We start from the raw sequence: 23,182 nt of genomic DNA on the forward strand, positions 1-23,182 counted from the left end.
ATGTACTAATTTTACTGTCTTTTTCTTTGTGTTTTCTGTATTTTGTAAGTCATTTGCCTTGTTTGTGTTGTATTTATGCTTTGTAAAAGATTGTTGATTTTACACTTTTTACGATTCTTGTTATATGGTTGTTTTGGTTGTGTATTTGCAGGGCACCATTGGAAGCGAGAGCCTTAGGTTGCATTCACACCAAATCAGGCGGTGCGGTGCTCAGCCGCAGGGTCGAGCGAAGGTGTGTGGGTACCAGCGCTCCCTCTCTTCATTCACTCTCTTTTTTAAAATGAGTCGGGAAGCCGACAGCAAAGTCTAACTTTACTAACGTTATCAAGCGAAGAGAATATCTTCCCCACGTCCTAGTAACGTCTTTGTTCTCCCTCATGGCAGAGTTTACAACTCTTGTCAGTCTGATCTCCCGCTGTGATTGGCCACCTCAGCCTTCAGCCGCAGTGACGTCGGGTTGCGTTTCTCCAAAAGTTGACTCTGGCTCAACTTTCCGGCCGCAGCCCGGTGCGGCGCCGCAGCGGCCAAAACGGCCGCAGCCGAGCCGCACTACCCCCATCCAAATGAATGGGACGACTGGCGTTTTCGCCGCACCGCCTGATTAGGTGTGAATGCAGCCTTACTCTCAATTGGTTTCCCCTGCTAATAAAGATCTATCTATCTATCCATCCATCCATCCATCCATCCATCCATCACAGCAGGTGGAGGGGTTTTTTTTTGTCCTAAACTGAAACAAGACATCCGATATGCGCTTTTTGCCTTCAAAATAAAACCGAAGATGACTACGTTTTGAAAGTTGTTTGTTTGTTTTGTTTGTTTGTTGCAGCCAGAATCTCTTGAAAAAATGTCCCTATCCTATGTGAAGTATGGATGACAATAATAGTCTCACACTTTTAATTCTCATTTCTCATTGCAACATCGACTCATAATACGTTATCTAGTAATTTTGTTGTTTCCCATATGAGTTTATTTACATTTTTCTGTAATATTTTGTTGTTTTCATCCTTTTAAAGATTAAGAAAAAAAGAAGGAACAGTAAAATAAATCTTTTTAGCGCTTTGAGATTCACTACAAATGAAAACTGCGGTACAAATTAAGTACATAATAATAACAATAATAAAGGCAGACCGGAAGTCTTATTGTTTTGTTTGAGCTACTCAATGTATCAAACTTCACTGTCGCCTTCAGGTCGCGAGTGTGCACACACGTGTCAAACGATGCAGTGAGGAATTTGGACAAATTTGCCACCGTTTCGGCGACTTTTCGGATCACCTTAGTCGCTTTGACGTGGACAAGTTGTTGTGTGACGTGCTGAACGTGTGTCATGATGATTATAACAAGAGAGACGCGTTTATTTGTCCTCGCTAACGGCGGAGGGCTGGGGAGCTAAGTTAGCATTAGCCAAGCCGGAGAACAGCATGTTCAGACTTGTTCCCAGACACACGAGCGAGGGAACAACGACACACAGCATCAGAAAACGACTATTTTAATTCGCTAATAAGAAACAAAATGGATTACCAGTTCCCACAGCAGCTTTTCCCTTCGTTTTACAACTGTGGACCGCCGGATACGGTCCTGAAACACTGTGCAGGAAATTGGGGTTGCTACGACCGAGTCAGACCTCAGGTGGGTCAGCTGTCAGCTGAGCACGCTGCTGATCACATTAATGAGAAGGGAACAACTATTACTGTAAACCTATGGTAGTATTTATATGTCAACTGTGTATTTATAAATGTATTGGACGATTTATAATAGTTTCCAGACTTAATGTGAAATTACTAACTATATTGTATTTTTCACAAGGACAAGGACTTAAATAGCAGATCCAGATTTTAATTGTTTAAACAGAAAATATATTGCAATTAATTGTAATATATTTACCAAAAAAGTATTGTTTTGTTAAAATTCAGAAGCACCATCTTTATCAATGGACAGTCATTAACATGAGTAAACAAAAACACAGTCAGGACAACGACAGTAGCAACAAAGATTATACATTGTGTGTGTGTGTTTGATTGAAAGTTATGTATAATGAAAATATAATTTATGACTAGTAAGTAAAAATTTGTGAGATACAATTTTAACTTTTCTATTTTATTTTTTGTTACACAATTTGCAAACTTGTTTTTTAATTCAGTTTATGCTCAGATAGTTTTAGCTTTTTCTAAAATGATTAAAGATAATTCAGGCTCATTGTTAGTTGTCTGTTCAATAGTGTCTTAATACACTGGAGTCATTCTGCAAGAAGGTTTGAAACCTGTAACTGATCTGATAGTTGATCAACAGAAAATATTATGGATTATTTTATCAAATATTGTCAAAACAGCAAATATTAGGTAGAGAATGATCAAGGATTTGTTGATTTCTTTGCATGTAATCTTTTTGGTTTTAGTAAGTTGGACAGGATCAGATATTTGAAGATGTCTGTTCTTTATCATCAGACTCTCTTACTGGTTGGTGTGATTGTGGTTTCAGGGCAGCTCTGGTCCTCTCTCCAGCTGGACGTTTACATCCAGACATCAGGTCAGAGGGGAGACATGGCGACACACTGAGCCAGTGCCGATTCCCCTCCTGTCTCCCAAAAACTGTGAGTTCCAGACAGATGACTTTGCCTCACCCAAGGTTATTCAGGTCTCAGAGAGTAGTCTCTGTTTACCCTGCAATTCAGATCTGGAGCACTGAAGCAGGAACGACTCCCATGTTTTAAATAAAGATGGAAAAACTTTCATTGTATTTGGTATAAAAATAGAGACAAAATAAACTCCCAAATATGCAGTAGGATGTTCTGAGAAAACCTAGGTTTTACTTAGATTTTGTCTTATTGAATTCATCTTTATGTGTCTTTTGTTTGTCACACCATATACATTTTTCCCAGCTTTCCTTTGGCCCTCGAAGCCTCCAGATCCGCTGGACTTCACAGAACATGTGAGTACAACAGTTCAACATATGATAAATGTGTATATTGTGTTCATTGGGTTTGGAACTGTGCAAATACAAGACTCATTTCCTTACTGGGACTTTAAAGTAAAACCTGATCCAAGTAGAATTTATCTCTTTAAATCATACTTAGAGACATCTGACATGCTTTGGTCAAAACACCACAAGCATCAAGCACCACAGCAGCCTTGTCGTCCTGTCTAAACAGCCCTGTTCAGAATGGCTGGTTTGAGTACCCGTCCCACCCACTTCGCTCTCCCCTCTTCTGCAGGGTGTGCTGGCTACCATGGCAACTGTTGAGTGTGAAATATGGCTGCTGGAGAAAACATAGCAGTGCAGCAAACACACCAAACGGCTTGCATTACTCACATAAGTCTGACCGCAGGATGATTTGTGTTTATTTGCCCCAAACAGCCAGCGAGCAACAGCAGGCACCGACTAGTGGTGATGTTACTGAAGCTCAGCCTGAACGAACCCAAAATAAACTTCGATTTTGCTGTGATTTAATTGCAATAAAGGGATCAAAAGGATGCTGAAATAACTACATCATGATGCCAAGTTGTAAAAAGTCTGAATTCATCATTTGTCAGGTCATTTAAAGGCATAAATATGGCAGCGACGTTATTGTTTATACACATAGATATCTACTTTAAAATGATATAAACTCACCGGCATTTAAGATGTTTATTATTGATGACAGCAGCTGAGGTGGTGTGTGACTCCAGTGTTTACTTATCTCCAGCTAGTTTGAAGATAAATCTTAATCCCAAAAGTTTAAAAAATAAACTCCTCTCGCTGGTAAATTGCTCTGGATCAGAGCAGAATTGGTTGTTTATTCCTCTTTAAGATGAGACAACACGGGACTCTCTGACCTTTTGAAATAATAGAACCAGTGTGAATGGAGCTGAGCTGTGCAGCCTCACATCAGGTTTATTAAAAAAAAACTTAAATTTGTATTGTATTCAGATGCAGAACTTCTTCATGGATCACTGCCAGGACGCCTTCGGGTGCATGAGTGAAATTCTGGGTGAACATTTCAACTTCAAAAAAGGAGAAAAAGAGGTGAGTTTAGACACTTTCAGCTCTGGCAGCTTCATCATTTGTAACTGAATTTTATTAAGTATTAAGTATTAAGCAAGATAAATAGAAATAAAAACCCTAAAGAAAGAAAACCAATGTCCTAACAAGGATAGCTATGTGTGTGTGTGTGTGTGTGTGTGTGTGTGTGTGTGTGTGTGTGTGTGTGTGTTGCAGAAATATCGCAAAGATTCAATCAACATGTGGAAGGTGAGAAAGTTCCTGGACTTGCTAAATCTTAAAATGTGAGTGGACCCGATTGGTCAGTGTGAAAGTGATCGTCTGTAAATGTGGAAAGACTTGACATGAAATCAATAAATATCTCCGGTCGTGTGATCAGTGATTTTATGTCGTCGTGTGTCTTTTTCCCCAGATGCCAGCAGACGTATTCCTCCAGATCAATGGCGGAGTACGGCGTCCTGCTGTCAGACACCGTGCACGACATCCCTCCGGAGCTGCTGGGAGCTCTGCTGCACGAGGAGCTGACGGAGCAGAGAGACCGCCTGCTGTTCTCTGAAGGAGCCACAGGAGGCGCTCTGGCCTTCATCCCTTTCTCCCAGAGCAGCAGCGGCAGCAGCTCTCAGCGTGGCTGCCTCCTCTACCCTGGAAACCAAGGACTGGACCGCCTCAGTATCCTGCAGCTGGAGTAGACAACATATCGGAGTATAAAGACAAAGGTTTAATGAACAGAAAACTAGTGCTGACTCAATTCATTTATTTTATTACTTTATTGACATCAAATAATCAAATAGAGCTCAATGTCAGTCTTTCTAAAATCCTCTGATGCTGGCAAGGCCAATAAGATTCAGACACATCTTGTGAAGCGGTTCCTTGACAACACGTTATGGTTTATAATAATGAGGGAGGTGTGAAGTAGAGTGCTGTTGTCCCTGCCGGTTCTGGTTCTTAACACAGTACCTCAGACTTCCACACAGTGGAGCTGCGGCACCACAGAGGAGGTTCTTCCTGCGTGGACGCCAGCAGCAACGAGCCGCTCAGCTTCAAACTGAAAGGCCCCGTCAGACAGATCAGCTCGGCCTCGCTCCTCAACGACTGTAAGAACAAGAGAACATTTAAAAAAACATCAGGAGCCCATTGTGGTTTTCTAGACATTTAAACATGTTTGTATGTTTGCAGGTTGTGTTGCCGTGCGGTCGGATCATCTGTGTGGAGTTTGGAGATTCAGTGAAAGCAACGAACCTCGTCTGCTGCAGGTGGTCAACACCAAAGAGGTGGCAACCTGCATCAGCGTCAGGTTAGTGATCATCAGGACGGAGCGAGGGTTCAAACCCCTCTGCAGCCATGAGGAAGGGTCACAGAAAGGAAGTTAAGGTTTTAAATGAACGTCTTCTCTGCTGTGTGTTGTCAGTCCTCATGTTTTAGGTGAAGTTCTGGTGGTGAGTGAGAGTGGAACAGCAAACCTGTGGACCGTGGGCAAAGGGTGAGGACGTTCTGTCGATTGTTTTAGAGAGGAAAAGGTGTTTACTGACCTCACAGATTGTATTTGAACAGGTTTTATCTGTTGAAAGTCTGTCGTCATAAGTCAAGCTGAAACTAACTCTGCCCCGTCAGGATACAGAAGATTCGGGAGGAGGACAGCAACCTGTATTTCAACGCCAAGTCATCTTGGCGATGGTGCGAGTTTTCCGCCCACCCGAGGGTGATGCTGTACGCTGACAGGACAGGGGTGGAGCTCTCTGACATCAGGGTGAGACAAAAGGTTGAAGCTAATGTGTTGTGTCAAATTTAGTTTCTACTTCAGACAATACAAGACAGAGCAGATGAAACTCTGTCCAGCCCAGAGAATGAATCCATCTGACATCAGTCATTCTCTGACTTCTATCACCACCACCAGGTTGATATATTTCTCACTCTGCTCTCTCCCCCTTTACTTTTTCCTCTCCTCTTTCTGTCCTCCTTTTTCTTTATTCTCTCACCTCCCTGTCCCTCCTCGACCTCCTCATCCGTTCCTCCAGGTGAGCCCTGCCTCCAATCACACTCTGTTTCGTATAAGCAACACCTCCGAGTGTCGGAGTGGAGAGAGACTCATCCTGACCAGATACCTGGGAGACGTGCACTCCTTCCACCACCTCATCACCACTCAGGTACGTTAATATCAACATCACGTTACACACAAACAGCATTTGTCCAAATTTAGTTCAGACCCGTAAAATTTCATTTTAAATTCTAGTAGAGATCCTGAAATTTCCACAGATACAAATTATGTCTAAATTGATGCAACGATGAGTGAAGACAACTAGAATATTTCCAGTGGATGGGATGGTGAAGCCATAAAAAACAAGTCTTGGGTTTGAATATTCCTCTCAGTCAGTTTTCAGTTCAGTAGCTGCGTGTCAACACTAGAGGACACCAGTATCACCAGTATATGTCTGGAGTTAGTTTACTCTGTGGGAGGAAAACAAACAACTCATAGAACATAACTTTTTTTTTTGTTTCATGAACTAAAATTATAATATAAATGGGCTAGTTAACGATGTGTCAGGGCTTCATTTAGAAACTAGACGAGACAACAAGACAGTTTGAATGATGGGATGCACTCAGGGCCACAGACAGGGTTACATTGTGCTTCACTCCTGCATCCATTTTTAGGTTTGGATTCCCGCCCTCATAGAGTCTGCCAAGTCTTTGGAGGTTTTGCGGTTAGAACGGGGATTTCATAACATTTTAGCAAATCCACTTATTGAATTTGCATCCATTCAAATCCAGCCTGGTGTCAGTCCTCTGAATTACTGACAATACCTCTGATTGATTGATTGATTGATTGAGGCAGAAACTGATTTGAGTGGGAGCCTAATTAATGTTGATTAAATATGTATGTGACTCTCAGAAACAGCCTGTTGACTTTTACACCTTATTTCTCAAGAGCCACTTGCTCCGATACTGGAGGTCCCGATTCAGAACTGTTAAACCTGCAGTGCAGAACTTTAACATATGAATGTCCGTTACATTCAAGCCCTCGCCAAATGAGTTCACACAATGCTGATTAAGCCTATCACTGCCAGATAAACCTCTCTGTATTTCACAACGTACAGAGTTTTTAATCTGACGTTGGGTTTGACATTCCTGCAGTGATTGGATGGATACGTTCTGTGCATGCTGTGTGGGCAGAGCGTGTGCACTAGAGACTTGCAGCAGCCAAGCTGGCTAACTTCCAGTTAGCTCTCTGCTAACTTGAATGGTGATAAAAATACTTTAATCGTAATTTAATTGAATCGTACGGCTTCTAGACTTTCCAAATGTCATCAGACCGAATGGATCAAATTCTGATAGTGAACAGAGTCGTTTCACAGGGGTTGTGTGACGCTCAAAATAGTTCATCTACCGTTTTACAGTAGCGAGTAGGCGATGACGTACAGTAAGCACATGTCCACAGTGTTGTTGTAATCACTCTCACTGCTAGAAGGGGGAGACAAAAGTCCCACACTGCTGCTTTAAGTTGATCAGCTTCAGTTTGTATGATATGAATGAAATATAATCCAGTAGATTCTGACTCCTGAGACTAACGTGACCTGTTAGCTACTAAAACACAGTTTCATTTACAAAACAATATTCTGTTGAGTACAGATGCCACATGAACCAGACAACAGTTTCATTTGGCTTCATAGCATTAACATCAGATAGCTACAGCTGATACAATCTGCCACCAGGTGTTATTTTCATTTTAACCTGATGAAGTGTCGGTCAAAATGACATCAGATTTGATTCCCGTGATCTCACAAAGTTTTGTCGAACCACCGTCCCACCCAAACACCTGTCCAGCTAACACATCCTGCCGGGTGTCGCACGAAAAGCTCACACCCCTCTCTCTCTCTACGTCAGCACTCAGCCTACATCATGGACGAGCGTTTTCCCTGCATGCCCATGCTCAAGTGGGATCACATGATGCAGTCCCCGCCAATGTTTTGTCACGTCCTTCCTGGCTCCGCCTCCTCTGGCTCAGCGGCGGGCGGGTCCGGAACCACTAAGGTCCTGCTTGGCTCCCAGAGTTCCCAGGAAATTACAATGCTGCAGTACTCAGGTCAGTCCGCAGGGGGCGGCGTAAAAAGTCAAATGGATTTTGGAATCCTGTTGTTCATTTTTAATTCATTTAGAGGCAGTTTTAAACTTAAACATTTCTACCAGTTAGTGTTAAATGTCCTAAATGTTGCAGCATATTGGATCATTTGTAAAAGAGCTTTTCAGCTTCATGTCTGTGTGTAACACTGTGTGTGTGTGCATGGGTCTGTGTGTGTTCAGGAGGCAGAGCGGAGGCCTGTTCCAGTCGAGGTCCTCCTCAGGCTCTACTCAGACCCAAAGACAGTTTGAAACACCTTCCTGTCCAGATCCCTCACCGCCTGGACACGGCAACCAACAGACTGTCAACACCTGCTGCAGGTACGGAGGGGCCGCTGGGCTCTGTGTGTGTGTGTGTGGGTGTGTGGGTGTGTGGGTGTGTGTGGGTGTGTTCCTGTGTTTGAAGGTCTGAAACTCAGATTGGTATTCAATTATAGTAAATTTAGATTTCATTAGATTTTACTCGGACTATATGAAGCACTAGCTTGTTATGTACAACATGTAGATCAGATAGCTGTGGAGTTCAAAGGCTTTTTGTTCTTCATAATTGACAAAATATACCCGACTGTTAAAAAATCCTTTTACACACGTGATGTGGCTCAACTTTCTTGTTTGTCGTCAGGTCTGACTTGTATCCAGAAGAGAGGAGGAAGAGAAGGAAGTGGTGAGGAGTGTATCTGCATCCTGCAGCTCACAGAGGCAGGAGATATTTTCTATCAGGTCCTTGAACCCGACCAGCCGGATACCTCTCAACCTCCAGCTGAGGATGAACCCCTGTCTCAACAAGAAGCCAAAAAACTGCCACAACCGACACTGAAAAATGCCACAACATCAGGCAAGAAAACAGCAGAAAAACCTCCAACGTCACAGGCGACGCTGACAGATTCTCAGCCGGTGGTACCGGACACATCGAGCGACGAGGACATAATCGGGCCGACTCAGGTTGTGACTATGCAGAGGTTTGTGCCCGAAACACCAGAGAGAGAGAACGTGTACTCTGACGCTTCCTCCGAGGATTCAGAGTCAGAAAGGAAAAGACGAAAACTGAAGAAATTAATGCTGCAGGTCGTCGTCAATGATGATCCAGAGCTGGATGAGGTGAATGGATCGGATGCAGGTGCGAAAGATGGACAGGTGAGTAAAGATGAAGCTGATGATGCTGGGGAACCCGGCAGTGTGGAGGAAACGGTCGGCAGCTCCAGCAGTTCGAGTCACGTCGATCCCCCCGAGCAGCAGACTTCAGTAAAGCTCAGCGACGGCACCCTCGTCACGTGGAAACACTGGCTCCAGAAACTGATGCACAAGAGCCGCGAGAAGAAGCCCCGCCCACACCGCCTGCCGCATTTCACAATCACGACCGAAGACATCCTCCACCCGTCCGATGACGAAACGAGAGATGTGACAGAAGAGGAGCGTGTGCAGAGCCTGAGGCGTGATCTGAGAGCGTGCATGTCTAACCGCTCGCTGCTGCTTAACCGCGCCGTCTCCGCCGGGCCCGCAGACACGGTACTGCTTCCAAACCTGGTGGACACAGAAGACTGGACCGACCAGCTCAGCCACCGCCTCACCATCTCCTGGCAGGGGGAGGAGGCGTGGCGGGCGTGGTGGGAGGACAAGCTGGGCCTGAACAGGGAGCAGAAGGTGCAAGCTCTAAAGAAGAAGAGGAGGAGGGAGAAGGAGGCGAAGAGAGCCGCCGGTCGACGCCTGGTTCTGTCCGGGAGCTTCACCTCGTCTCTCAGCTACCAGTCGGAGCTGGACGATTTCTCCGATTCCACCGGCTGGTCTTCCGCAGCGAGCCAGAGGGCGAGTTCGGACACAGAAGGGACGGGGCCGCTGTCCCAGCTGCGGGCCTTTATGGAGCAAGGGACGCCAAGAGCCGACACACCCACCACCGTGCAATCTGACACTCCAGTTCCCACGCCAACCGCCACACCTCAGAAAACCAAAGATAAACAACACGATCAGCAGACTCCCAGCGGCTCCCGCACCCCCTCCCTGTCCCAGACACTCAAACCTGAATCCACACCGGTCAGTCAGAGGAGGAACAAACGTCCAGCAGAGGACTACCTCAGCTCTCTGTTTGCGTCACAGGTAAGAGAGACATGGCGTGTTCACTAATGTGTCATGTAGGCCTGTGACTAACGATTACAACATATCCATCCAGTAGACACAGGAGCTGTGGTACATGTTGCTAGGAGCAGTTAACACATTTGTCATGACGATAGATTAAATATGTCAATTGAAGAGTTATTTCTGTAAGATGAATGTTTACAGCTATGTCCATCTGTTTGCTGCCTCAGAAAGATGACAGCCCCATGTTTAATCCCGCCCACAAATCTCTGATTGGCTGATTATTTCTCCATCCACGAGCACAGCAGCAGATTTATATAGGTCATAGTAAAGAATGGAGATGTGGGCAGTGGTACAGAGACCTAGAACCAGGCTAATTCATGACAGGCTACCTCTGAATAAGACAACACAAAGACTTGACTTCCTGTTAGCCTCAGCTACTAAACAGCAGCATCTTATTCTAACTGTTAAGATGCTGCTGGAGACATTCATAGTATCACATTATTTCTGTCACATAAAAAGTGACATGAATAGTTGTGTCAAGAATGAAAAAGGAGAGCAAGAGAGAGAGAGAGAGAAACCCTGATTCCTTTCTCACGTCTGCACAGCTGACCAATCACTGTGTGAGGTGAGTTTGAATGTGAAGGCTGGACCGTTACAGAAATGGTCTCCCTAATCTGCTGTCAGGAAGGTGTGGGGGAGGGCGAGGGGGCTTCTAAAGCTATTTGACCATCTGACAGGCACGTCTGGAGGAGTATACTAGCCCCTTCAACTGGTACACAATGAACATTAGCACAATAACAAGCTAAAGGTTAGATATTACTGTTTAACAGCCTAAATCCAGTCGAGCCTAACAAATTCCAGATTAGACCAGACTGATTACAGTGTCGCCCACATATCCTGCAGTTCTGTCATGCCCATTGATGGCTTTTCTTCCTTTATTTTGACAGTGAACAGGGAAACAATAGATTTGACAGGAAATGAAGGGAGGGAGAGGAACCATTAGACGAACAAGGATGAAAGAGCCTTTAAAACACAAACATATAATTTCATCTTCATACTCAGAACATTGTTTGTTGACACACAGACGTAAACGAGATGCTTTTCATACTGTACTGATGAAGCTGTTTCCGTCCCTTTCCAGGACGAGCCCTCGCAGCATGACGGTTATTTCCTGGAAGAAGGGAGCGCCGTGCAGCCCACACCTCCACCTGCGGCCTCCTCATCTCAGCTCCGCAGCTCTCAGTCTCTCTCTCAGAGGAATCTCGGGGCGAGTCTGTCTCAGGACACCTGGTTGAGTTTCTCCCAGCCTCTGTCCTTCTCCCAGAGTTCACAGGGTCGCACGGGGCTGTCGCAGGCATCCCAAACAAAGAAGAAGAAGTCTCGGATGGGATTTTGATTCGTCGGTCGGTCTGTCGGTCTGTCCGTCTATGGAGGGGGAGTGTATTGTTTTGGAAATCCTAAAATTCAAAATGCAGAAGCAGGACATTGAGGATTTTTTCTTTGGTTTTCTTACAACTTTCAGTGTTGGTTTGGGTTTGAAAGTGCAGACGCAGCTTTCTCTTTTCTTTTTTCTTTTTTTTTCTATCTTCAGTGACATGAATAAACAAGTCTTGAAGGATTACCAGAGTTTGAAGGCATCCTGTCACGAGGACGTCCAACCAGTCAAATGATTGACTTCTATTTGACTTGGATGGAAGTTGAGCCTCCTCTTCGATGCCATCATCTTCAAACTTCAAAAACAGCCGGACCTGGAGCCGACCAGCCTCGAATTAAATGAAAGTTCTTCAGCGTCTTGATCTGCTTCAGGATTGTAAAACAGATCTATGATGGTGATATTTATCAGGATTGTGATTACAAAAATATGAACAGGACACGTAAACTGGATGTAATGGAGGACTTCATGTTGGAAAAGGATCCGTCAGTGTTTGTGATCCCTGAAGTCGTCTGGAGGCTGAAGATGACTGACTCATTTGGTAGGACTGAGTGGAATTTCTTATCTTTGTTTTGTGGTTGTGTGTTTCGTCTGCTGTTATGATGCTGCTGGACTTGTTTTGCTTTTCAGAAGGCACTGACTCAGCAAAGTGACTCAACTGATGTTTAACGCTGTTTTGGTCAGTTTGTGTTTCACTGGTTCACTATTAATGTCACAACTATGTCAATGTTGACAAATTAAAATTTAAGAGGAAGAACATGAAATGGAGTTTTGCATGGACTCCAGAGGATGCAGCAGTTCATCAGGAGACTTTTGAGACTTTTTATTGGTTGAATCTGAGATAAAAGCTGAAAGGAAATGAGTCAAATAAAATCTTAAACTCCAAAATAAATCTTGAGTCAACAGCAGTGACGTTAAACAATACGATACTAAATGATTAGAAATAAAAAAAACAGCTGTTTTGTTAGAAATAAAAGGACGTATTGATGCTGTTCCTGGCAGTGTGACAATGCATTTCATCTTCTGGAGCAGCATCTCTGCTGAAGAGCTGCTGATCTGATTGGCTGGTTTACTGGAGACACTGTATGACTATGAATGTATGTTATTTCTATCTTGTTATAAGCTGTTAAATATTTAGTTTGTAATGAAAGTCTGGATATATTTGGTGACATTTGCCTTTTCCAGTTCTTCTCAGATGTTTTTTTTTTACTTTGTTAAATTAAAGAAAATGTGCCAATGATAAAATATTTTATGGAACTTTTCTACATCTGCTTTTCTAAATAAAAGTGAAGCAGTCTGCTCAGAGGAAGCTTGAGTTGTCATTGATAAACTACACAAAGCTTTTCAGTCAGTATTCTGAAAGACAGTGAAGGCCATGAGAAAAACACTCAGAAGTATGAATCACAGACTAAAAACAAAATGTTGGCAGAATTATAACATATTATTTCTCCCAAATTCTGACATTTATTTTGGAAGTCTCAGCTCGCCCTTGTTTCTCTAAAATACGCCGGAGTATTACGGCTGCTGTGAGGTGGAAAAAAACCAGATTCAGAGAACAAAGTCAATATATTTTGGGGAAAAAAGGCACATTGGAGAATTACGTTGTAATTCATTGAGGAAAAAGTCATATTTCCAGAATAAAATCATAACCTAATAAGAAGTAATACTTTAAAGAAATAGTCATAACTATAAGAATAAAATTGTTAATATTCTGAGAATCAGTTGAGTTATTAGGTGATATTTCCTTTGGTACTCAGTGTTCCTATTACAGAGTTGAGTGGATGACCTGAGGCTGTTTCACTGATACACACATTAGAGTTCAGGATAATGAAATGAAACCAATTACATAACATGCTATGAGTCCATAAACTAACCTGTTGTGAAGCAGAGGTTGAATAACATAACTCATAATACTGGCAATTGTACAATTATGATGTTATCTAACTATATCTTTATACTCATGTTATAATTTTCTCAAAACATGACTTGAATCTGAACATTGCGGCTCTCATACTGTGGTAGTAAAGTGAATATTTGCAGGAGGGTTTGATGTGTGTTGGTCTCTCTGCTCTGTGAGAGTAACATCAAACTGAGTAAATCACTTGTTTATGTGACTTATCTGCATCATCTGCTTCAGTCTGATGTAGTAAACGGATCCAAGAAAAACTCAGACATCATATAAAAGACAGACAACAGATTTAAAAATAATATTTTTATAAGATTTTCTTTTTTCAGTACAGGTGACAAAAAGAGAATAAATAACTTAATATCTACAAAGAACTATTAACAGATTTTTTTTTTTGTACATCATTTACAGTTTTACATGTTTTTGTATTAACATTTTGTTTACATTTTTAACATTTTTTAGACTTTTTTTTTTTGACACTCAGCATTATTTTGTTCCATACAACATTCTCTCTCTTAACAGTTTCAAAACACCACAAGTTTTTTTTTTTTTTTCAAGCTACATCCTAAAATTGGCAACTTTTAAATTGAAACCAGGGTCATACATACACACATCCACAAACACACACTCAGTAAATGTTTCTAACAGGACACCGTGTGATGTCGCAGTGTTCGACTCTGAAGGGAAACTTCCAGAGAGCTGATTCACGTCTCGCTCTCTGCTGCCTTTGAGCAAGGCACCTCGGGACTGTATGAACATGAACTCTGAATGCTAACAAACTGACACATCAGAGTTTCCCTTCAGATACAAACTCAAACCTCCAGTCCAACCGTCTAACACTTGAAACGCAAAAAATAAAGTGTGCAAATGAAACTTTAGTACGGAAGGCGAGAGCAGCCGCGGTCGCTGACGGTTTGCGCTCAGATTTTGAGACCACATTGCAAATATATCACATGACAAACAATGCTCATACTTAGTTTTCAAGTCTGTTATATCCACGTTATGATGAAACCTGAAACCTCTCACAATGAAACATGGCTGCTGGACCCGAGTTGGGTCCCCATTACTAAAATAAGGTGGACTCATGAAGACTTTTACTTTACGTTGAAGTCATTTGTCTCGAGACAGGCGATATGAGGGCATAATATGACCAAGGTTGAGGTTCGATAGCTAATCCCTTGTCAAATCTGTTCAGGTTTAAACATTGAGAACTACATTAAGAAGCTCTGCTGCCGAAACAGCATCATGGAAGCTGTGATTTGTAATATGAGTTTGTTCTGTGCTCATCAGACGATGACAAACACTTCCACATCACATTAATGTGTTTCTGCATAAATAAAACTAAAATACAAGCACTACAAGTTCATTATGAGAAAATATGATGGAGTCTTGAATCATGAGCCTAAAAGTTTTACGACCGTGGCTGCTCTCACCTTCCATACGACAGTATAGAACTCCTCATCCTCAATAGAAACAGTCTTAGATTAATAACAGTCAAAACAACATTCTACTAAATAAACACCACATGTTTTGGCAAATTATCTTGTTGACATCAAGAGATGTTTCTGGTCACATCTGACATCCGAGCTTTGAGAACTTTTTAAGCCGACGGCGGCGTCAGCTAGCTCAGCACCTTTAAAAGACCAGACGTTAACCCGAGTTTTATCTGCCGAACGTGAACTTCGTGTATCCTGGAATGTGACGTCTCAAACATGCACCAACACGTCTACGAACTAAAAAAAAAAAAAATCTACTAAATCTACCAGGAAGAGTCTGCTCAGCTGCCAGTTGTTGTGCGATTCTCCACCAGCACCGGAGCTTATTAAATAATAAATTAAAAGACTTCGGGTATAGAAGTAAGAAAAAAGGGAGGGGGGAGGGGGTGGAGATGATGAGGCACGGGGCGGTGGAGGCTTCAGGCGTCGAGGTGTTGGCGGTGTTTTTGGCGGCAGAGGTGCAGAGGGAAGTAGCGTCCTCCGGCGTCACTGCCCAGAGAGCTGCTGAGAGATTCCTCGCCTGAACTCATCACGTCCTCGCACGAATCCTCACTGAAACACACGGAGAGAGAGACAGACGGTCAGGATACAGCTGATACTCTGCTTCACTGTTATTAACATCATCTTTTATCTTAGATGAAGTTATTGTCCAAGTGGCTGGAAGTCATTTTAATCATGATTGTGTAACTATTGATGAAAACATGCTGTTTTCTTGTAATTGCTTTAAAAAGCTGCCATATTTATTTTTCTTTGTTTCATAATATAATTAAAAAATTCTTCTAATCCTTCTTCTAAAGGGAGAAATTACAGTTGATCGTACTTTCTGGAGGACTAAACAAGAGATATGAGGAAACTAATAAAGTGAAAATAAGCAATGAAGGATTTTTTCATTCCCGAGCTTAACAATGATGTCACACAGGAAGAGAATAAGAAGACAGGACGTTAATATGACTTAGCAAAAAACAAAAACACTTCCTCCATTTCAAGAAGCTTCTATATCCACGCCTTACTACTCTATGTGATGCAATCTCTCATCAGCTGATCTCATGTTCGGACTTGTGATGTGTGAAGTGTGAGTCAGCTGACTGTCAGCGTTAACGTCTGCTGAATATTCAGCTGTGAAATTGAACATCAGCAGTTTTCTATTTTCAGTTTGACTGATCTGCTCTGTGGGTTAATGATCAGTTTACAGGAGTCAACTGGGATCAAGGCTTTTTTTTTTTGTTACTAATTCAAGTTCCTGTTTCCTCATTAGCGTTATCATTTCCTACTACAGTAGAAAAAGTTCTCCAGAAGCACAGTGTTGCATAAACTTGAGGCACTGTGGCCTTGTGTGACGTCATGGAAACGTCTGCCTAAGTGGGACGTGACCAGTGACTCGCACGCATCCCATAGTGCAGTGCTGGGAGATATGAGAGGCCCCGACAGGCTGAGACAGTCAGAGGGGCCGGTCTGACTGCGTGACGTGTTGTTACAACACAACAGAAACTTGAGTGTTACAGCACACTGTAAAAAATGTCCGTCTTTAAACTTACACTCACTTCATCTGTGAGGAAACTTTACTACAGTCCTCGTTTTAAGAAAAATCATGAAAATTAACTTTTAAAGACTTACTAAAAAAAAAAACAATATGCTGAAACATGAAGTGTCTCTGCATTTCATAAGAGTGTTATGACATGACATGAGTGTTCACCAGTGTTACGTTGCTACACAAACTGAATCCTGTGTTTATGTGTGTGTGTGTGTGGGGTGACACACAGGGAGTGCCTGGTTCCTTTTCTTTTTAAATGCCTCTGTTGTCGATGGGAGTGTTAGGTATTTTCCAGCTCGTTTCACCTACTGTGACATGACGTCTGTTTCAGAGTGAAACTGATAGTTCACTGTTCAAATTAACAACTCTGATTATGAGTCTGATTGCTTACATTTTGATTTGCAGTTCAGAACTGTGAGAGTCAGAGCACCAAACACGCTGGCAGTGAATGTTTGACTTGTTCTGACCCACAAACCAGATATGTTGTCAGTTAATATTTAATCTGAGGCTGCATACTTTGAATTTGAGAACTTTGGAGGAAAAGTAAGTAATTAATTACATTCCTCAACTTAAAGTACTGAAAAACATTATTTTAGCATCAGCAGCACATTTCCAGTTGTGTGTGTGTGTTGCTGTTGAATGATCAGTGTGTTGTTCAGGTGTGTTTGGAGTTCTCACCTCTCACTCTCATCCCAGCAGCCCTCTGGGATGGTGGGCAGCTCGGGGACGCTGCGGTAGCTGCTGTGCAGGTTCTGGGCGGTCCGCCGTGACACAATCCACTGCAGCCTCCTGTGGTTGGGTTTACTGCATTCAGGGGAGGCGTAGTCCGACAGACACTGAGCGACGCGCTCGCTCCAGAGCAGCAGATCGCCATCTGCAATCTGAAACCAAACAGCGGCTCAGTTTAGCGGTTTGGCTCTCTGCCCTGGTCGCTGGCTGACATAAGTGTGTTTAAAATTACTGCACACTTTACAGTATATTGCTTTGAAAAGTGTTACTGTAAACTGAAACCTAGTTGCTTTTTCCAGGTCAGCAGGTTAAGAGAAAACAGGTTAAAAGTATGAAACTTCTGTAGGTGTGAAACCTGATCAGCTGGTCATTTAACACCTGAAGCTTCAAGGCTTGTTAGTGGGAGTGTTGGTAAGACAAACATCTACAGGAGTCACAACATACAAAGGTCTAAGTACGCACTTAAGGCCATTTATTTTGTCTAATTTGAAATAAAAAGTTAAATTTCCACAATGGAACATTTGGAAAAGCAAAATAACTCAAGTGAAATATAAAAATATACCAACTGGTCTTAAATTACCACATAACTACAGAAGGTAAGACAGAAATGTTTCTCTCTTAGAACAGACACACATTACAGAAGGCACTTTTTCTTTAAAATAATTTATAAAACATCACACTGTCAAAGGGTTAGAACGGCTGCACTGGATGGAAAATCTTACCAGTTCAGTTGTGAACTGGTAATATTCCAACCATTAACTGCAAGCATTTCAAAACCTCTACTCCTTCAGTGTGTTCAGTGGAGCATCACAACACAAGACACCAGGTTATATAACCTCAGACGTCTACAGAAAAAAAATGTTTTGGACCAGCGCCCGGCCAAGAATAAATATCACCTCCACCCCACCCCCACCCCACCCCACCTTCCCCCCTCTCATTAGACTCTCAAGACTCCTCAAAAATTAAGTGTTGCTGGTATATTTGTAGAAAAGCAAACTGCATTTATTTGTTTTCCATCACATTTTCAGGTACCCGCTGCTGTTACTTTCTCTTCCTGATTAGCTGCTGTGTAATTACATCATGCGGTGTGTTTTTTTACCTTCAGGTGTCTCTGAATGTGAAAGGCTATTTCCAACATGTCCTCCGACTGAACGGCTTCGATCTCCTGCCTCAGGAGAGACAACGCCAGGACGGATGACTGGATGGACAAACAGTGATAGAAGGAGAGACAGGAAGTGAAGGAGTAGTAGGGAGGAACAGACAGGAAGGTGGGAAATGGGGGAAAAAAAAGACACGTATTATGATTTATATTTTATGACGACTTCAGTATTGTTGTTCAACTAACAAAACTAATTTGTGAGCATCTCAGACTGCTGAGCTGCTGTGTAATCCAGTGTGACCTTTGACCCCTGCGGTGAATTCTTACCTTAGCTTTAGAGAAAGAGATTCTGCACAGGCAGGCTTTGAGCTGAGCCTCCAGCTTCTCCAGGCTCAGAGTCTCCTTCCTGTTCACACAGACACATAAATCACATTCAGGTGTGTCTCCCAGACACACAATCTCAAGTTTCATCAACTCACAATCTAAATCTGACTTAAGATGGCCAGAGTGGAAAAGTTTTGAAAGACTTTTAAAGACGCTGCTAAAAACTACAGAATTTAAAAGGAGAAAAAAAACACAGAGTTTTGAGCTTAAGTGCAGCTCGGTAGACTGAAAACAATATACTGTTCCAGGATTATGTAAGTGTGAGGTATTGGTGCCAGCAGTTGCACACAAAAAAAAAATCTTATCAGTGCACTTCAGTTAGACGTTGGAGTTGGCTGATAGGCGGCCGCTGCCCTACATCGAGCGGAGCTGCTCCGACAAACAAACAGTGGTGTGAAGAACCACCGCCAATCAAATCATGGGAAAATCTTTGTGTTCACACACACTGTTCTGAACTCTGGTATTTTATGTGGACATTCAGAGACGTGAAACAAATCCACAATCTGCTTAAACGAGGGCTGCAGATATGTTGTAAACAGAAGTAAAGGATGTGTTTGTAGCTGATGCAGAAGAAAAAATAAAGTCGACTAAATGTTGAATTATTATCTGTCTGCAGCCAGTTTCAATAGAGAGTTTTCATAGAAACGAAACTAATAAATTGAATTTGGAAAATGATCGACAGGAATGTCAAGTTTGCACGTTTTTTGTGATGATATCTTTGCTGGAATGTCGGTCTCACCCTTCTGTGTATTCTGAAAGTATGATCTGGTGGTACAAGTGGAGAAAGGTTAAGGCAGTGATGGCTTTGGACTTGAAGTGGAGCTTCTCGGTGACGATGTTCTCCATGCGGCTGAGGTCGGACACGGTGAACCTGCACTGTCCGATGCGGATGAGCTCGTCGGTGGGTGTGACGTTGCACTCCTCCTCCGTCACTTTGGCGGCCAGGTGGAGGCAGCTGAGGCTGACGCAGGACAGGTGCTTCTGCTGGATCTGAGGGGAAAAGGGGACGACACGTGAGTCAGAAGCGGTTTGAAAACGGCTTGTTGAGGAAGACTTTTATGTCGTTTTTTTATGTCAGAGAAGGTGTGATCCGATTCCCGATTAAATCAACGGATCAGCAACAAAATCATTTTACTGTTTGAATTTTATTATTCAGTAAGGGAACGGATTAAAGAAATAGGAAGTAAGTGAATAATAAAAATGACTGTAATAAAAACATAAAACCAGACTATCCACTGTAAAAATGAGGTATATGGTTTCATATAAATGCTGTACTCGTTTTCTTTAAACACTGTTTCCACGAGCAGCCACTATGCAAGTGAACAAAGTTAAAAACGAAAGCTAAAGAGTCCTATGTCTGATCCTGAAGGGTGTAAGCGTCTCGTACCCTGATCATGGCCAGGAATCTGTCCAGCAGGTTAACAGCCAGGACGAATGTCTGCGTGCTGTAACCGAAGAAGCTGGTCAGACTCCACAGGTCCTCCACTTTGGCATCTCTGCACTTGGCCGAGATCCGACTGTCGTCCTGTAAAACAGAGACGGTGGGTTGATTGACCTGCTTTATTTGTCACAACGCCGATGACAAATTTACATACTGGCAGAAAAGTATTGAAGAGGACAGTTAGTTACACAAGAGAAGCATGACTGGCATTTTTTTTTTTACATTTTAAGGACTTGACATTAACCAGAAGATCAATCAAAAAAATAAAAAAGGTGTTAATAGTCCATTCTGAGCGTATACTTGGTGTCAAAAATTCTCACCTGTGTCGTGGTTTCGATGAGGCTTAACCCGGCTTCTCTAGGCAGATAATAAACCTCCTGCTCATAATTCACCTTCAGCTCCTTCATCAGCTTGAAGGCGTCCATGTCTCAGCTGGCACAGGAGGAAGTGACCTTTTGTTTTCACTACAGTATATTTACTGCAAAACAGGAAATAACCATAGTTTAGCTCCACAATGTAACCAGGTGTCTGCATCAAAAAGTTCTCTCATCAGTGCAGAATACCCTCAGGTTTCATTCTTTCAAATACATTTTTCACTGGATACATTCTACATACGTCTCCAATATGACACTTGCTTGAAATACAGTGAACAGACTGAAATACTTAAATGATGGGGGAAAAAATGATTTGGAATTTGTCGCTGATAAGTCTGTCTTTATATTTTTCCTTTACAATGCCCTCGAAAAAATCTATTATTGAGAAATTCGCTTAAATCAATAAAAAGGCCTGTCACTTCATCATTTCTTCAAAGTATTAGGAGTGGCTGAATCGATTAGTCTTCGATGTATTTATAGAGCAAAAACATTCTCTTGATGCAGCTTCTCCAATGTGAATATTTGCTATTTTTCTCTGTTTTATATCATTGCAAACTGAATATCTTTGCGTTTCAACTACTCGAAAAAAGTAACAAAAAGATTAAGCTATGATGAAAATTATTTTTAGTTGCAGCCATATATGAAAATCATATAAAACCTTTGGAGGTAACATCAAACACAACAGCATATTCCTTTCCTTTCTTTTAGAAATATATATATATGTTATTAAAAAAAACTGTATACGGAAAAACATATCGTATGTATAATTTCATTATTCATCCATGTTTGGTAAAAACTTGATGTGTAAATGATGTCCTGTTTTATTATGACTGTATATTGATGGCCTAAATTTGCTCTCAGCCCTTACAGGGGTCACAGCTCAAAGCTCAGCCCACTTCCCTCAGCTGGGCTCTGGTGTCAGATTTCCTCTGGTAAACGCCTTCTCTGTCTGTCCCTGACCGAAAAACAACTGCTTTTCCAAGGTTCTACTCGTTAATTAACAACCTAAAACATACAAAAACATAAACCACACGGTCGGAAACCCACAATTTTATCGTTTTGGTTGATGGTAACGGAGGAAGCTAACGTTAACAGCAGCTAGCTAACGTTTTAAATCCTCTGTGGTCGGAGCGGGGGAGGGGCTGGGGTTTTTTTTTTTTTTTCATTCCACAAACGTTAAATGTCTATCAAATTATACTGTAATACATGATTATCGATACAAAATAACAAGTGTTTTACAAATTATAGCTTATTGATGTAATAAAATGTGCTTGTGGTGTTATCTCCTCGAGAATATAACCGTGATTAAAAGCTCAGCCTCGGACAGGAGACGGACCCAAGAGATAACATACAACAACAGACAAGAAGGAAAAACTGCCTCGGCTGTAAGAAGGAAATCATTTATGCAAACTGATGTAAAATACAATATATGTCATCTTAAAACGATGACAAGGAACAGGAAACACTTAGTAAATGTCACTATTTCCTTGCAGAGACTGAAAAAATATGCTTCAATACCATTCAAAACACTCCTATGAGTTCTACCATAATTGTGTAATAGAATAATATTTGCAAATGCAAAAGAGGCACGTTAATTAATTTTCGGCAATCAGTCTACCTAAATTAACGTCCCATTGTCAACCGTTCACTTTCAATCTAGTTTTTTTTCTCCTTCTCTTTCGAGTTAAGGATTGGCAGAAAAAAGCAAATATAGTTCAGGAAATACGCTGTAGTCTGTGTAATACAAGTATAATTTCAATATATTATTAAAGGTGTTCTCTACCTGTTATTGCGAGTTAAATCCACATATCTGTGGTAATCTGCTGTTTTCCTTCTCGTCTTCTCTCGTCTTTTTCCTTTCTCTCTTCTCTCTTTTGTTGATGTTGATAACGCTCACGCCCACACGTGACGTCACACGGCAACAACCAATCCATGGCTTGGGTTCAAGAATGGAAATCTCCTCCGTTCGGGTTTAACGGTACAAATTAAGCATATGCCTAGTATTTTGTTATCGTTTTAACATAATTTCTAACACTATCGTCAAGAAGTTTGTACTTAAGATTGATAATACATCTTCAGTCCACTGATAAGTGCCACTGGAATCGAAATGCAGCGCATCTATTACATGAGACGATCTTCCTCTGATTGACGTTTCTACTAGCCAATCAGAGAGCCACAGTTTGGAACGTTCAAATAGTCCGCCCAAAATAGGATGTTTTCATTGGCTCATGACTGTATTGAATCCTGACGCAACCTCAGCATTACGTAGTGCTTTTTTGACAGTGTCTTTTATGAATTGTCTTCAACAAACTGTATGATAAATGTGATAAATAGCGTCTGTGAATAGATGGTTCTTAGTCTGGCTGTGAGCTTGTTGTGTTAACAACATGTAAGGACATAGATATAGTAAAATAAATGATAAATACAAAGGTGAGTAGACAACAATCTGTATTCAGTAGTCTTTGTAAGGCAACGACCCACCAATATAATGCGCAATTAAAGAAAACCATCAGTTATACCTTGTATATTCAGTTCAATTCAATTTAATTCAATTCAGACTTTATTAAGGGCACAGCTCATGAGAGGTCCATGGAACAATAAATTACGATGTATAGCAAATAACTAAATA

General features: G+C 41.9%; 2 protein-coding genes across 4 annotated transcripts; one reads left to right on the forward strand and one right to left on the reverse strand.

Moving 5' to 3' along the window:
• The first annotated feature begins 1,176 nt into the window (after window positions 1-1,176).
• taf1c (TATA-box binding protein associated factor, RNA polymerase I subunit C) lies at window positions 1,177-12,902 on the forward strand. 3 transcript variants are annotated; one of them, XM_067575352.1, is made up of 15 exons: window positions 1,177-1,626; window positions 2,476-2,587; window positions 2,876-2,925; window positions 3,904-3,999; window positions 4,192-4,259; window positions 4,388-4,644; window positions 4,938-5,069; window positions 5,152-5,269; window positions 5,384-5,455; window positions 5,587-5,722; window positions 5,991-6,119; window positions 7,855-8,053; window positions 8,272-8,409; window positions 8,711-10,179; window positions 11,303-12,902. In XM_067575352.1, exons 1-15 carry the CDS (start codon window positions 1,510-1,512, stop codon window positions 11,555-11,557), a joined length of 3,348 nt encoding a protein of 1,115 aa, XP_067431453.1. In that variant the 5' UTR covers window positions 1,177-1,509; the 3' UTR covers window positions 11,558-12,902. The 3 variants fall into 3 exon arrangements, with proteins under 3 accessions (XP_067431453.1, XP_067431456.1, XP_067431454.1); XM_067575353.1 differs by lacking the exons at window positions 1,177-1,626; window positions 2,476-2,587; window positions 2,876-2,925 and having other exon boundaries at window positions 3,907-3,999; window positions 4,192-4,224; XM_067575355.1 differs by lacking the exons at window positions 1,177-1,626; window positions 2,476-2,587; window positions 2,876-2,925; window positions 4,192-4,259.
• Window positions 12,903-13,790: 888 nt separating this feature from the next.
• On the reverse strand, window positions 13,791-22,467 carry ccng2 (cyclin G2). The gene is made up of 8 exons (XM_067575356.1): window positions 22,337-22,467; window positions 20,500-20,657; window positions 20,126-20,263; window positions 19,478-19,728; window positions 18,682-18,760; window positions 18,355-18,453; window positions 17,205-17,407; window positions 13,791-15,547 (listed from the first exon to the last, which is right to left on the reverse strand). Exons 2-8 carry the CDS (start codon window positions 20,602-20,604, stop codon window positions 15,415-15,417), a joined length of 1,008 nt encoding a protein of 335 aa, XP_067431457.1. The 5' UTR covers window positions 20,605-20,657; window positions 22,337-22,467; the 3' UTR covers window positions 13,791-15,414.
• Between the last annotated feature and the right edge of the window lie 715 nt (window positions 22,468-23,182).

This window comes from Thunnus thynnus, chromosome 19, assembly GCF_963924715.1.
Source record: "Thunnus thynnus chromosome 19, fThuThy2.1, whole genome shotgun sequence".
Taxonomy (NCBI): domain Eukaryota; kingdom Metazoa; phylum Chordata; class Actinopteri; order Scombriformes; family Scombridae; genus Thunnus; species Thunnus thynnus.